Raw genomic sequence first — 13,430 nt, 5'->3', positions numbered from 1 at the left:
TCAGTTACTTCCATCTTGGTTCCTGTAGTAATGGTCTATCCTCCCTATCCCTTTAAGAAATGGGATACTTAGTACCTTCCGTGTGCACTGCATACATAAGAGGAGATTGCTTATTCCAAGGTGAAGACTTCTCTTTAGTATCTTGCTGTTCTTAAGGGTGCTGTGTGCCTGTCCTTGCCTTTTGCATGTTGCCATGACCTGCATGTCAGTCTGAAAAGTACCTGTAAGATGTGCAGCACTGCTTTGCAGGAATAGACAGAGACAGATGGAATCAGAAATTACAGTGGAGCCTATCCATAGGGAATTCAGCTTTGTTAAAGCCCCACTGACACTGCAGAGGAATTAATTAAGTATTAATTTGTTGCAGACCAGCCTGTGCAATTCCACATGCAGTAGAGATCTGTTTACAATGCAGTGTGAAGGGATGCCTTCGGTACCAAGGGGTTCTACTGCACTTTTCCAGGATGGGTTACTTGTAATTATGTGTACAAGAAACAGCACCCTGAATAAAATATGAGTCTGTGTGTGCTTGCCCAGTGCATGCTCTGTCCTATTGCATTCATTGTAGCAAACACCAAAACCAAATTAGAACTTGGAATATTAATGTGTCCTCTCAGTACTTGTTCCGTGCATGGTGCTGTTGTCAGGTGAGCTATTAGAAACTGATGGGAATAATTTTTCTTCTTTTCTTCCCAGGACGATGAGCCTCCCACCAAAGGGAAGAAGAAAAAGAAAAAAAAGGAGGAAGAGATTGATATTGATGTGGATGACCCAGAAGTCAGCCGCTTTCAGTACCCCTTTCATGAGCTGATGGTGTGGGCTGTGCTTATGAAACGGCAGAAGATGGCCCTCTTCCTTTGGCAGCGAGGGGAGGAATCCATGGCCAAGGCACTTGTGGCTTGTAAACTCTACAAGTCTATGGCCCATGAGTCTTCTGAGAGTGAGCTGGTGGATGACATCTCTCAGGATCTGGACAACAACTCAAAGTTAGTAGACACAGAGCAGATTTTATGTCTATTTGATACAAGCTTGCTGAGATGCGTTACTTCTAGTTAAGTGCAGTTCATTTCTAGAATGTAGTTTCACAGAGTGCCATTTGGAGCCAGTTTACCAACTATAGACAAGGCAAAATATGGTCTTGGGATCTCAAGGAAGGCAGTGCTAGCAAGGAGAAGACTTGCATTTTTTCAGACAGAATGCATTCTTTCTTCAGCTTCTCTCTGTAAAACTAGCTAGTTTTATTTCACAAAGTTATTTTCAGAATTTAGTAATTTAACTCACATAAATTAAGGAATATCTGATGATAGATCTAAACTGCCTTTAAGATGTTACTGGTCTAAGTGAATTCCCTCTGTTCACTAACAGTTTGTTTGGAACTTTTGTAGACTGTCCCAGATCAAGCTTGAGATCAGTTCTTCTTGCCACTATACATGTGTGTGGATAAACATGATGCCCAGTGAACAGAGCTAAAACCCCAAAACAAACAGATTTCTAAGTCAAACTTCACTGATCTTATCTTGTATCTTCCAGAGATTTTGGCCAGCTGGCTGTTGAACTCTTGGATCAGTCCTATAAACATGATGAGCAGATTGCCATGAAACTGCTGACCTATGAACTGAAAAACTGGAGTAATTCTACCTGCCTGAAGTTGGCTGTGGCAGCTAAACACAGGGACTTCATTGCTCACACCTGCAGCCAGATGCTCCTAACAGACATGTGGATGGGGCGACTGCGCATGCGGAAAAACCCTGGCCTGAAGGTATTTCTGTTCTGCATCATTTCCAAAGAGAGTTTGTTGCATGGAGCACTTTGTTATACACAGTGTTTGCATAGAAAAAATGGCTTACTTAGAGATGTTTTAAGAACATACCTGTTTTAAAGCTAATTTCTTTTGTTTCCAAACTCAGGATATTTGAGAAACATTACACCATGACAAAGGAAAATATAACTCCATGAAAGACTTAACATGACTGGAAACTGAGAGAGAAGTTGCAGCTTTCAATAAAGCATGAGATTTGTTAAATGAGAACATACTCCTTCTATTAAAAGTTAGTGGGATACAAGCAAAAATATCATTAGGGGTCCATGCAATGGGAATAGAGATAAAATGAACCAGATGTGGACACATGCTTCTTATATTGCTTAATATCGTACCAGAAGACACTGTTGAGACTCAGTGTTGAAAAGAGTGAAATCTGTGCAATTGCATTGTGTGAAACCATGTGATTTTTATTTCCTGCTTCTGTGATTTGATGATGCAGTCTCCCTTACTGATTTTAATATTTCCTAATTGTTTGATTTACAAAAAGACAAGTAATGTGAGGGGGCTCTCACAGAAGAGAAACACGAGTGAGTCAATGCTAACAAAGCAGAGCAGTGTTTGCTTGTGTGTGTTTTTATGTGAATATAATCCTTTCTTTGTTGACTTAAGCAGTTGCTGTCACCCATATGGAGGCCCATCCTGCTCACCTCCTTATTTCCTTAAATCCCCCGTACTGACAGTGCTGTATCTGTCTTCCCAGGTCAGATTCCCAAGTTTGCTGACATACACATTGTACTGTCTCTGCCATTCTCAGTTTATTTCCACTTTTCCATATCTCCCTCTTAAACCTGTTTAAAATCTTCAGGCAATTGTCTTGCCTTTCACATTGCATCATGGTACTTTCTAAATCTGTTTATTTAATTTTCCTTTCTTTTCTCCAATGAATTAATCAACCTTCTGATGTTTGTTCTAGTTTCATTACCTGCCTTCTTTTAGCTGCTCCTTTTCTATGCTTTGGCTTGTGTTTCTGTATCTAACCAATCTCATATAGTAAGAGAATTCTCCCAGTGCAATCTGCAAAGATTCTTTTACCTTTCATAGGTTTTTTAACTATTAAAACTAAGTATAGTAGGTGACTGAAGTAACTATAAACTCCAGTAACAAACCTGAAGGCCTCTTCTAACTGCCACTGTGTCCATTCCATGACATTTCTCTGCACACTAGTTTTGGAGCACAATTTCTTAATTGCAGAGTATTTGTGGAGATGGGAGGCTTTCCAGGGTGACATATTTATGCAATACCTTATTGCCATTGCCTCTTAAGTACTTACTCATTTTTTTTAGGCTTGAGGATGGCAGAATATCTTGAATACTATACAAAGGAAAATTTTGGTTTGGGACCTACCTTGTTATGAAATCCATAATGAAAACAAATACTGAGTTGAATTCTTTCTTGTTTACAGGTTATAATGGGAATTCTCTTCCCTCCCACCATCCTTTTCCTAGAGTATCGGAGTTATGATGACTATTCCTACCAGACGTCAAAAGAAAATGAGGAAGGCAAGGAAAAGGAGGAGGAAAATGCGGTCAGTAATGGACATTATTAGAAAGTTCTAATATCTCAAGAGTGCTCATTTTTCTGACTTTTCTGATTATGCTGTAGCTCACTCAGGTTAAAATCTCAACTGCCTCTGTGGGATAAAATGAGTGAAGAAGTTTGGAGTGCATAGACTGGATTCTCAGAGCACATGAAGTGTCTGTGTAGTTCCATGAATTTATGGAATTCTATTTATATACTCTTTTAAAGAGGTCTGTTGCTCAGGGGAATCCCTGCGTAGTTAACACTTGGCTGAGGCTGTGGTTGAGGAAAAGTTACTATTTTTACTGCTGTATATTGATGAAATCTGACAACTTTGGTCTTCCAGGATGCAAATGCAGATACAGGCTCCCGAAAAGGGGATGAAGAGAATGGAAAGAAAAAACAACAGAGCCTTCCAATTGGAACAAAGATCTATGAGTTCTATAACGCACCTATCGTAAAATTTTGGTTCTACACAGTAAGTCATGATAGTTAAACTGATAGTTTTTCTCACACCTGTGAAACTGAAAGGATTCCAGTGAAAAAGTAATAACCATATAATAAATAAATAAATATTTTACTGACTTTCGTGGAACCTGATGAGTAAAGCACGCCCTTTATTTAGAGAAAAATGCGGACAGTGAAACAGAATGAACAACTGAAGCTTATGTTGTCAGCCTCTAAAGCTCCTATGTGCTGTGAAGGAGGCTCTGTGTGGGATACACCAAACTAAGTGCAAGCTCCACAATCCAGTCACTCAATCCAAACTAGGCTGGATTCTTCTGCTTTTTAAAGGTCCTGGGTCCTGTTCTGCATTGAAATGTCCTTTAGAACCCAAGAAGTAACCCTATAGTATCAGTGCTTACCATTTGCCCTGTTGCTCAGATGGGTGCAGCCTAGATGGAAGCACAGATCCCAGTCTGCTAAGACTTAATAGGTACTTTTATTAAAACAATTAAACCAATCTAGAGTCAAATACTTATTTTTGACATGCATATAGTTTTCGATTTATTGCATCAAGAATTATTTGGTGTTAAACTGTTACAATAAAACAGAATATATATTCGTGCTACTGCTCATAAATTTTGTGTTTCCCCTGTAAAAGAGATACCGGTTTCTTACCTGTTCAAAAGTAGGATGCCTGATACCTGATAGGTCATAATAATATGTAGGTTTTTAGTTTTAGCACATATTAATCACAAAACAATATATTGATCCCTTTCTGCTGCCTGAGTTAATAATTTAAAAGTGAAATTCCTATTTAATTTCAAAGAAAAATATTCAACATGGTTTTACAGTGCAAAGAAATTACATTTTAGTAGACTAAGAAAGCCCCAGGCACAAAGGGCCTGGTTTAGAATGCTTTGGAATTGCTGGTTTTGCTTCTTTCAACAAATGAGATAATTCAGCTGTGTAGATCATATGTTCCACGGCGTCTATGATTCCTTTAGCTCCTGGAGGCCCATGGCTGTGCCAATGTGGAGGGCATTGCAGCAGGCCTGCTTCCTGCAGAGAAGGAAATATTTTTACTTGTGCAAGTAAGGGTCTTCAGCAGCTGAATATTTCACACTTAGCCTCAACACACAGGTTCCTATGAATGTGCTTATTTGCAAAATTATTAGGGAACGGAGCTAAGGGGACTTTGCTTTCATGCATTATCAGGCCCCTCAGCTAAGAGCATTTGACTGCCTTCTGTCTGGTGTTTCTTCTCTGAAACAGATGCAGCCTTCCCTGCTCTTACTGAGTTAGGCTTCAGCAAGAAACTTGTTCTTGAGACTGGGAGCTACTTAAAGTAACCAAAACACTTGAAAACCTACTGTCCATCTAGATGGGTTTAAGTAACAAGAGTAGGAAGAGGGACTGATAAAAGAAGTTTGTATGCCTCTGGCTTCAGCTGAAGAGTGTATTCCACCTAGATGGGCTCAACCACATCATTACAGAGTGAGAAAGCAAGTGGGATGTATGGCTCTTTATTTTCCCTACCCCTCCAGGCAAGTGCTGCTCAAAGCTTTACTCCCTGTTCTGCCTTATACCTGCCTTGAGTGGTGGATAAACATTTCACACTGAATATTCCATTCTTTAGAAAACTCCACTTTCTCCCTGAAATATCTTCTGGTTTGTTACTGTTTTGCTTCCAGGTTTTTTTTCCCTGCAAAGTCATTGAATCCTTTTTGATTTCTTAAGTCTGGATATCAAAGGTCTCAGAATTTTTTAGTTTGGCTGGTCACCAAAGGCTGCTGTACGGCTTGGAGACACCAGCACCACCAGTTTGGCATTTACACCAGTCGTTATAGAAAACTGAGTGTTAGCTCTATTGGCTTACACCAATAATCCAGGACTTTGTAATGGAGATTAGTGGAGACTGGTGTTTTTTGTGTGTGTGTGTGTAAGTCATCTCGAGTAATTGAACGCTGCCTAATTTGGAAGGATCCTAGGATCCGTCACCTAGAGTCCATAAAGGGTTTTTTTCTTTTTTGGCAGATATCATACCTTGGTTACTTGATGTTATTTAATTACATCATCTTGGTGCGGATGGAACGGTGGCCATCAGTCCAGGAATGGATTGTCATCTCCTACATTGTGACATTGGCTTTGGAGAAAGTCAGAGAGGTAAAGCCTGACCATACCAACATCTCATAATCCTTAGAAAGAAGCTCGCTCATTTGAAGAGATCATAGAGATTATAATGGCATGGATTTGTGCACAGGATTGAGGAGCCATACAGGAGAGAGAAGTGTCATATTCTAAAATACACTAATAACTAAAAATATTTTTGCTAGAAACAAATTTTGCTGACAGTGGAGGGGGCCTCAGATACCTATTGAATATGACAAGATTGGTCTTTTTTCATGACCATTACTACAAAAATGTAACTTGGAGTTTTTTCTAATTATTTCTTTGTTGTATGTTTGTTTGTTTGTTTGTTTGTTTCAGATTCTGATGTCAGAGCCTGGCAAGTTGAGCCAAAAAGTCAAAGTTTGGCTCCAGGAATACTGGAATATTACTGACCTGGTGGCTATTTCAGTATTTATCGTAGGAGCGATTCTTCGCCTGCAGAACCAGCCTTACATGGGTTATGGAAGAGTGATTTACTGCGTAGATATCATTTTCTGGTACATTAGAGTACTAGATATCTTTGGTGTGAACAAATATCTGGGACCTTACGTCATGATGATTGGAAAGATGGTTAGTGCCTAAATTGCTATAAATTATGTCTTTAAGAACTCCATGGGAAACTAAATTCCATTCTGGTTTAAAAAGAGGTTTTCCATCAAGTAGGACTCTGAATAAAGCCTGTGAAAAGTTGCCATGTGAATTTCACACACACACACAAGATGTTATACTCATGCAACAGATTGCAGATACAGCAGGATCATCCAGAAAACCATTTGCTGTGCACAGGAGATGGTATAGCAATGATTGTATGATTTCTTTGCAACCACAGAGGAGGTCTGTGCTGAAAGCACAGCATAGCATGTTTGATGCAAAGGAGAGCAGGGATAGCAAAGATTTTAGCATTTTAAGTATTTTTAAATATAATCTGGTATTCCTTTAAGTAACTGCTTTCTCTGCATTTGTATGTATGCTTAATTCATGAGTAGTCCTTAAAGAATAATGTCAAAAAGATTCTCTCTTGCTATTTTCTTGTTTGCTGTAATGCATGCTGGCAGACAGACCTGCTGGTACCACTGTGCTCCCTGGTGGTGCTGAGAGCCTCTCTGTGGTCTCTCCATGCAGATGATTGACATGCTGTACTTTGTGGTCATCATGCTTGTGGTTCTGATGAGCTTTGGAGTAGCCCGCCAGGCTATCCTGCACCCAGACGAGGAACCCTCCTGGAGACTGGCTCGCAACATCTTCTACATGCCCTACTGGATGATCTACGGAGAGGTGTTCGCTGACCAGATAGACCGTAAGAGTAGAATTCATAGTAAGAGTCTGTTTCCTGTTTCTGAGGCAGATGATCAGATCCAAATTAAAGACTGTTTTTAATTTGGAAATAGTGTTTTCACTTTATGATTATATTGTTGTTTTCTTGTGGCAGACCTGAGACGGAACAATATTCTGTTCCCCACCTGCATGTCTGGTCTCTTGGTTTATATTCAAATTCAATTAACACAGAAAGCGATGTAGTCTGGAATATTCTCCGGTCCAAGAGTGTGGCAGTGTTAAGTGTTCTGTTTACTTGCAGGGATCAACAGAGATCATTCTGAAATGCTCTTTTCATCCAAAGGTTTACTAAGAGTCAGTTCCAACAAAAGAGGAAAAAAAATAAATCCCTTGCGCAGGAGGTTAAAATACACATATCCTTTCATCTCCAACTCACAGGCAGTGAGCTCATTCATTTTTACTCCCAGTCATACATCTGTCTGCTTTCAGAAATGTTTCCATTTCATGAATCATTCATGTTGTTCTTTTCTACACCTATGGGAAAACAAAGCAAAAAAAGCCAGCTCCACTTGATTAGCTTTGGATGTGGAAATAGCCTTTCCTATAGAAAACCTGCTTAGTTTAAAAAAATAGCTGTTGGTATTTTAAAGGAGATGGAAACTGTCCTGTTACTGCTAATTTTGTGTTAATATTTGAAATTTGTACAACAGTCCAATGTGCAGCTGGCCTCTTCTAGTGTGTATCATGTAGTTTGCACTTTATCTGAAATGATACAAGCTGCTGTTTTAGCTTTGTGTATGTGTTATTTCAGTCACCTGCATATACTGACAGGTAGGGAAGTGGAAGGCTGAAAAACCTGGAGGTCTAAGTTCAAAAACATAAAGATGCATCATCACAAGAAGCTTTTATACCAAATGTCATTAAAGTGTATTTCAATTGTTTAGAAAGGAATAAAGTGTCATTAGTCTGTTTCTGAACAGTGTACAATCAGATCAACTTTGATTTCCAAATGAATGCTTGTTTCATTAATGTAATTTAGGGTACAGTAATTTACTCTTGACAAATGAAAGGTCAAGCCAGTCATCTGCAGTCTGATACTGCAGTTTTGGTGCACATGAAAGATCCTGAGCTTATCCTGGCTCACAAGTGGGACAATTCTCCCATGGAGAAGAAGTGACTGTAACAGGCTATCCCTTATCTCACTATGTGCATTCACATCCTACTTCAGTTTGAACAAAGAATGTTTCCAGTGTAGACAGTTTGATTTCCTTATAAATCAAAACTAACACCTTGCCAGCCATCTCTTTAGTGTAAGAGATGTCCCAGGCTTCTCTCATGCTTCCAGTCATTTTTCAGTTATATACTCAGCGTGCTTTGAATTGGAAATCTTTCTTCAGCAGTGCAAAGGATTCACAGGACAAAAGGTTCAGGCTTTCTGATTGTGCAAGTTCATCTACTTGCTTTTTCCCTGGTCAGAAGCTTTGCTGTGTCAGTAGCCTAACCATAAACTAACTTGGAAGTGTGTGAGTTTGAGTTGTTTTAATATTAAAATAATTCTGGCTATGCAAGGCATTCTTCTCACTGCCTTAGAATTGTTCTGTACATTTCTCCTGTGTGGAAGTCTATGGACTGACTCCTGAAGGTCTTTTTGCTTTCAGCAAGAAATTTTTACTCTAATCTGTCCGTGGTTCTCTGTAAACACACCACAAAAGCAGCCTCAGAAGTCACTGGGGAGTGATGGCTATGGGCTGACTCAAGTGCTAATGTGTGGCTTTGGCAAGGCCCAGGGGTGTAAACAGTTTATGGAAGAAGTATTACATCAAACTGTGCCTCTGGTAGAAGGTAGTTGGACTTTTTCAGTTGCTTCTCTGAGGATAGGGTGTAATCTGGAGATCACAAGTCACAAAATTTGCTGGGCTTGGAAGGCACCTTTCAAGATCATACAGTTGAACTTTCCTGATCAAAACAGGGTAAATTACATTTATCCCAGATTGCTTAGGGACTGTCCAGTCATGTTTACAGTATCTTGAAGGATGAAGACTGTGCAGCCTCTCTGGATAACCCGGTTTAAATGGCATTTCCCGTCTTTCCACTTTTGCCCACTGCCCACTGCTGCTTCTCCTTTCACTGAGAAGAGTCTGGCCCTGTGTTCTTTTCTCCCACACAACATCAAGTATTTATAACACTGGTAAGATCTCCTTGACCTTCTCCAGACTAAATTATTCCAGCTTTCTCAGTCTTGTCTTATTTGTCAGATAGTCCAATGACCTCTGTGCCCATGACTGGAGTATTCTGGTATGTCCATGCCTGATTTCTGTGGGGGAGCCCAGAACCAGATGCACAAGTCCAGATACAGTTTCACCAGAGCTGAGTAGAGGGGAATAACTACCTCCCTTAATTTGCTGGTAACGCTTTTCCTAATGCACCCCAGGAAGCTCTTGTGTGCTTCATTCTGTTTAGAAAACATGCACAAAGAAGAAGTTATCAGCATCTAGTACTCAACAGAATCATATTCTTAAACAATAGAGAAGCCTGGTTGAATTTCTTTCAATGGTGTGATTTTTCGTACAAAGATTTAGCATTTAGGAATTGGCAAGCAAGTGCCCGGACTGGTAGTCAAAATGGGCATTAATGTTACTGATGTTACTGCAGTGTACAATAGCATGCCTATTAATGGAAACATAGCTATTCAAAGGAAACAGCTGACAGATTCCAAGCCAGGGTGGTTATAAAAAAAAAAAAAAAGGGAAAAGAGAGGAGAAAATGTTTCCGTAATAGCTAAAAGAATGATTTTTGTGTGATAATTTTGAGTTGCTTCGTGTTCATGGTGAACCACGCCGGTTTTGTTTACTCGCCAGAAATACCACGTATATTTAAATGATCATCTGCCAGAAGCATTTTGTGATATATTATTATCATTAGTTTGCTGCCATATGTAACATTTGGGGAAAACAGCATGAAAAGGAAATTGCAGAATGCAATGCATTTTTAACAAAGATGTTTTTTCTCAGCGTATGTCTCTACTGTTCTGACATTTGAGTTGCTTATCTTTTCTTGGCAGCAGAACTGTATTTCCAATCATCTTTTTTGGGTTCCGTTTCTTTATTATTATATTGTTTTCTTTTTTCTCTCCCTGCCTCCTTTTCTATTCCTTTCCTTTGGAATGATGTTCAGTCTATGCCATGGAAATCAATCGTAAGTTTCTGTGGAGAGCTGATTATCTCATTTAGCTATGTTCATTAATCTCTTTCTTGTCTAGTTACTAATATTTTAATTATAGCACTCATCCAGTATTCAGGTGTGAATCTTGTTTTTCTACTGTAATAGTTTCATTTGAAAATAAGCAGAGAAAAACTATTTTAATACAAAATGCAGATCAGAAGTTTTAACTGAGCTTAAGTGGTTGCTAAGACTTGTTTCTAGTACACCAACAGTAAAATAATTGGGTTTTTTAAAATTATGATGCATAAGTGGCATTGTATAATTCCCTTTGATTACCTAGATACAGTATTACTGTGGTTTTGGCAGTACTTTCATTGGTCCATTTGAATAAAATTAGGAATCCCTTAACTTTCCTGCTATACTTTTCATAGGAAAACCAGGAAAAAATGTAGGTCTGATATTTGAAAAGCAAGTAAAATAAATGTTATTAATTACAGTCCAAATATCTCTTTGAGACCTCAGTAAATAAGCTTAGTCTGCTTTCAAGGAATTTGAAGTATTTTTCAAGCGAGGTTGAAGCATTGGGTTTTTTTGCAAAATGTTTAAAAATACTGGGTTTTCTAGTCACATAACTAAATCTGTAATGAGCCTCTGTCAGACTTCACATTTGCTAAGATTACAGCTAAAGAACCTGTGGTTGACAAAAACTTTACCTGCTACAAAAGGGTTCCAAAAGTTAGCCTTGTATTTGAAATCACGTACATTGGCACTGCACTTTCAGACAGAACAAACTTGCTGCATTTACCCATCTCCAAGACAGCTCTTACCCAAGACAACCTATGTATTCTTAGAATTACTTCAGGCAATTATTTTATATTGGTTTGATCTATATTATCAACTTTTGTCCCATTCTCACTAGTCTTATTTTGCTGTTATAATATAATTTTCATTTTATAATTTTATCTTTTTGGTAGCATTAACCTGCTGGTAACATTAACAGCCCCAGACAGGTCAAGTAATAGTCTGGGATCCATCTAGGGAGTCCAGTAAGGGGCAAAAAGATACACAGCCGGAGACAGAAGGGTCCATCCATGGGACTAACACTGGTCCAAGGTCCATCCTGGAGGCAGGGGTAAAACATAGCTCAGGCAGGGACAGGTGTGCAGAGGGGCCATAGGTATAAACCCCCAGTGAAGCTAATCAGGGCCATTAAAGACCTCTTCAATACCCTGGGCCCTCATAAAGGTTGAATTTATACTCAGCAATCTGGTACCACTAAGGCAATGCTTTTATGTATTTGGCAAGGTATGCTCACAGGCTTGATTAAAGAATTTGGTTTTAATTCCACTATTAATATGTCTGTATACACATTAAGATCTTGTCTTAGACTATTACTGTGAGAAAAAGAAAATCCCTGGGAATGTGAAAAGAAAGCCATGCTGTACAGTAAGGAGTTGCCTCTCTGTTCACTAATATGGGTAATGTAGTTAGAAGCAGAATTTGAAGTAGAAATTATACATAGTTGCTCCTGGAAATAAACTGACAAAATTTGGCAACGTTTATGTATGTGCCATCATTAAATAAATATGAATAGTATTTTTAAGTATCAGGCAATTTGTGAAAAATATCTTTCCTGTTTTTCCTTCAGCTCCTTGTGGGGACAATCTTTACGATGATGATGGTAAACGCCTCCCTCCGTGCATCCCAGGGGCCTGGCTCACTCCTGCTATTATGGCCTGTTACCTTTTGGTGGCAAATATCCTGTTGGTAAACCTGCTAATTGCTGTCTTCAAGTATGTAAATGATCATGTATCTTTGTCTTATTGTTGAGATAAAGTTTCTGTGGGAGCCCATCAACTGATTTTGTAAGGGTTTGCATTCACTCTCAGAATCTCATTATTCTGTGAATGTGACTGGCAAATACTGGCAACAGGGTGTACCCTGGAGAAGAGTGAGGAAAGGTGGCTTTGAATTTGCCAGCAACTGCAGCAGTGTATGTGGGAGAACCTGGCTACTTCCAATTACCTTTTAATGGAGAGTGACAGGCCTCAAGGTTGCTCTGGAAAGATGACAAACAGGATCCATGAAACCTGGCACACCCCTGACAGAAACCTGTGTAGCCACTGGCAGTCACAACGCTGCAGGAGAACAGCAGAAAAAAACTCTGAACATCAAAAGCAGGAGGCATTTCCACTACATCATCTGGCTTCTTTTTCTTTTTTTTTCTTCTTGTTTTGTTTTCCATTTAAAAAAAGAAATTAGGGCCTTGGAGGGTTCTTTCACAACCCAAAAGAATAGTCTGTATTGCCTTGAACCAAAAAGAAGGATGGCTATGTGTTGCCAAGGTCTGTGGCCAATCCAAGCAACATGCAGTATGCACATAGCTGTATCCGGATTTATCTGGAGCAAAACTAAATAAACTTCTGCTGCTTGTTCTTCCTACCTGCACTTAAGTTGCATGCTTTTCTTCTCATGATGTAGGGATTCAAAAAAAAAGAGTATCTACTTGCTGGCAATACTTTCTGAACAGAACACCTGAGAAAAGAAGGTGATCCATTTTTGTTGCCTTCAAACTTGGAGTGTTGGAGGGCTTGTTGGCGTAGGTAGCTTGTGTCACAAATGCAAAAATAGTACTTTGTGTGCCCAGAAATCTGCAGCTCACAAAGCCTGTCTTTCATTTGATGTATGTAGCTTAAAAGGTCATGAATTTAAAGTACTCAAATGCCAGTCACATAGCTGGGGAGAAGGGGAAGAATCTTATAATGGTAGCTATTATTGGCTGAAGGACCAAGGAATCAGCAGTTTGGGAAGTAGGTCATGCTGTTAACTCCTGCCATCCCAGCCTGCTTGCAAGGGGTTGAGATCTAGCTGGGCAATTCCTGCTATAAAGGAGACATGGAATGTAGGCAGATTGTTATTTATTATTGGTAAATAGTCTCATATATACTTAACCTAAAGAAAGCAAAATCTATGTGTACACAGGAGTCAAAGACATGTTTTAACTGGTTTTATGAATGTAGATATTCTAAAGCACATA

The 13,430-nt window shown here is 39.2% G+C and overlaps 1 protein-coding gene across 10 annotated transcripts in view; it reads left to right on the top strand.

Moving 5' to 3' along the window:
• Window positions 1-13,430, top strand: part of TRPM1 (transient receptor potential cation channel subfamily M member 1) — a 91,478-nt gene that overhangs the window by 69,421 nt on the left and 8,627 nt on the right. For 4 of the 10 annotated variants that reach the window (XM_020583538.2, XM_020583539.2, XM_020583531.2 and 1 more), the window contains 9 exons: window positions 697-986; window positions 1,531-1,759; window positions 3,225-3,347; window positions 3,687-3,818; window positions 5,822-5,950; window positions 6,275-6,526; window positions 7,079-7,271; window positions 10,406-10,426; window positions 12,042-12,186. In XM_020583538.2, the coding sequence (XP_020439127.1) occupies window positions 697-986; window positions 1,531-1,759; window positions 3,225-3,347; window positions 3,687-3,818; window positions 5,822-5,950; window positions 6,275-6,526; window positions 7,079-7,271; window positions 10,406-10,426; window positions 12,042-12,186 (1,514 nt within the window). The remainder of the gene's footprint in view (window positions 1-696; window positions 987-1,530; window positions 1,760-3,224; window positions 3,348-3,686; window positions 3,819-5,821; window positions 5,951-6,274; window positions 6,527-7,078; window positions 7,272-10,405; window positions 10,427-12,041; window positions 12,187-13,430) is intronic. The other 6 variants (XM_020583532.2, XM_019280782.3, XM_020583535.2 and 3 more) reach the window with 3 other exon arrangements.

The sequence above is a fragment of the Corvus cornix genome, chromosome 10, assembly GCF_000738735.6.
Source record: "Corvus cornix cornix isolate S_Up_H32 chromosome 10, ASM73873v5, whole genome shotgun sequence".
Classification (NCBI taxonomy): Eukaryota; Metazoa; Chordata; class Aves; order Passeriformes; family Corvidae; genus Corvus; species Corvus cornix.
This window is presented reverse-complemented; position numbering and strand designations above follow the sequence as displayed.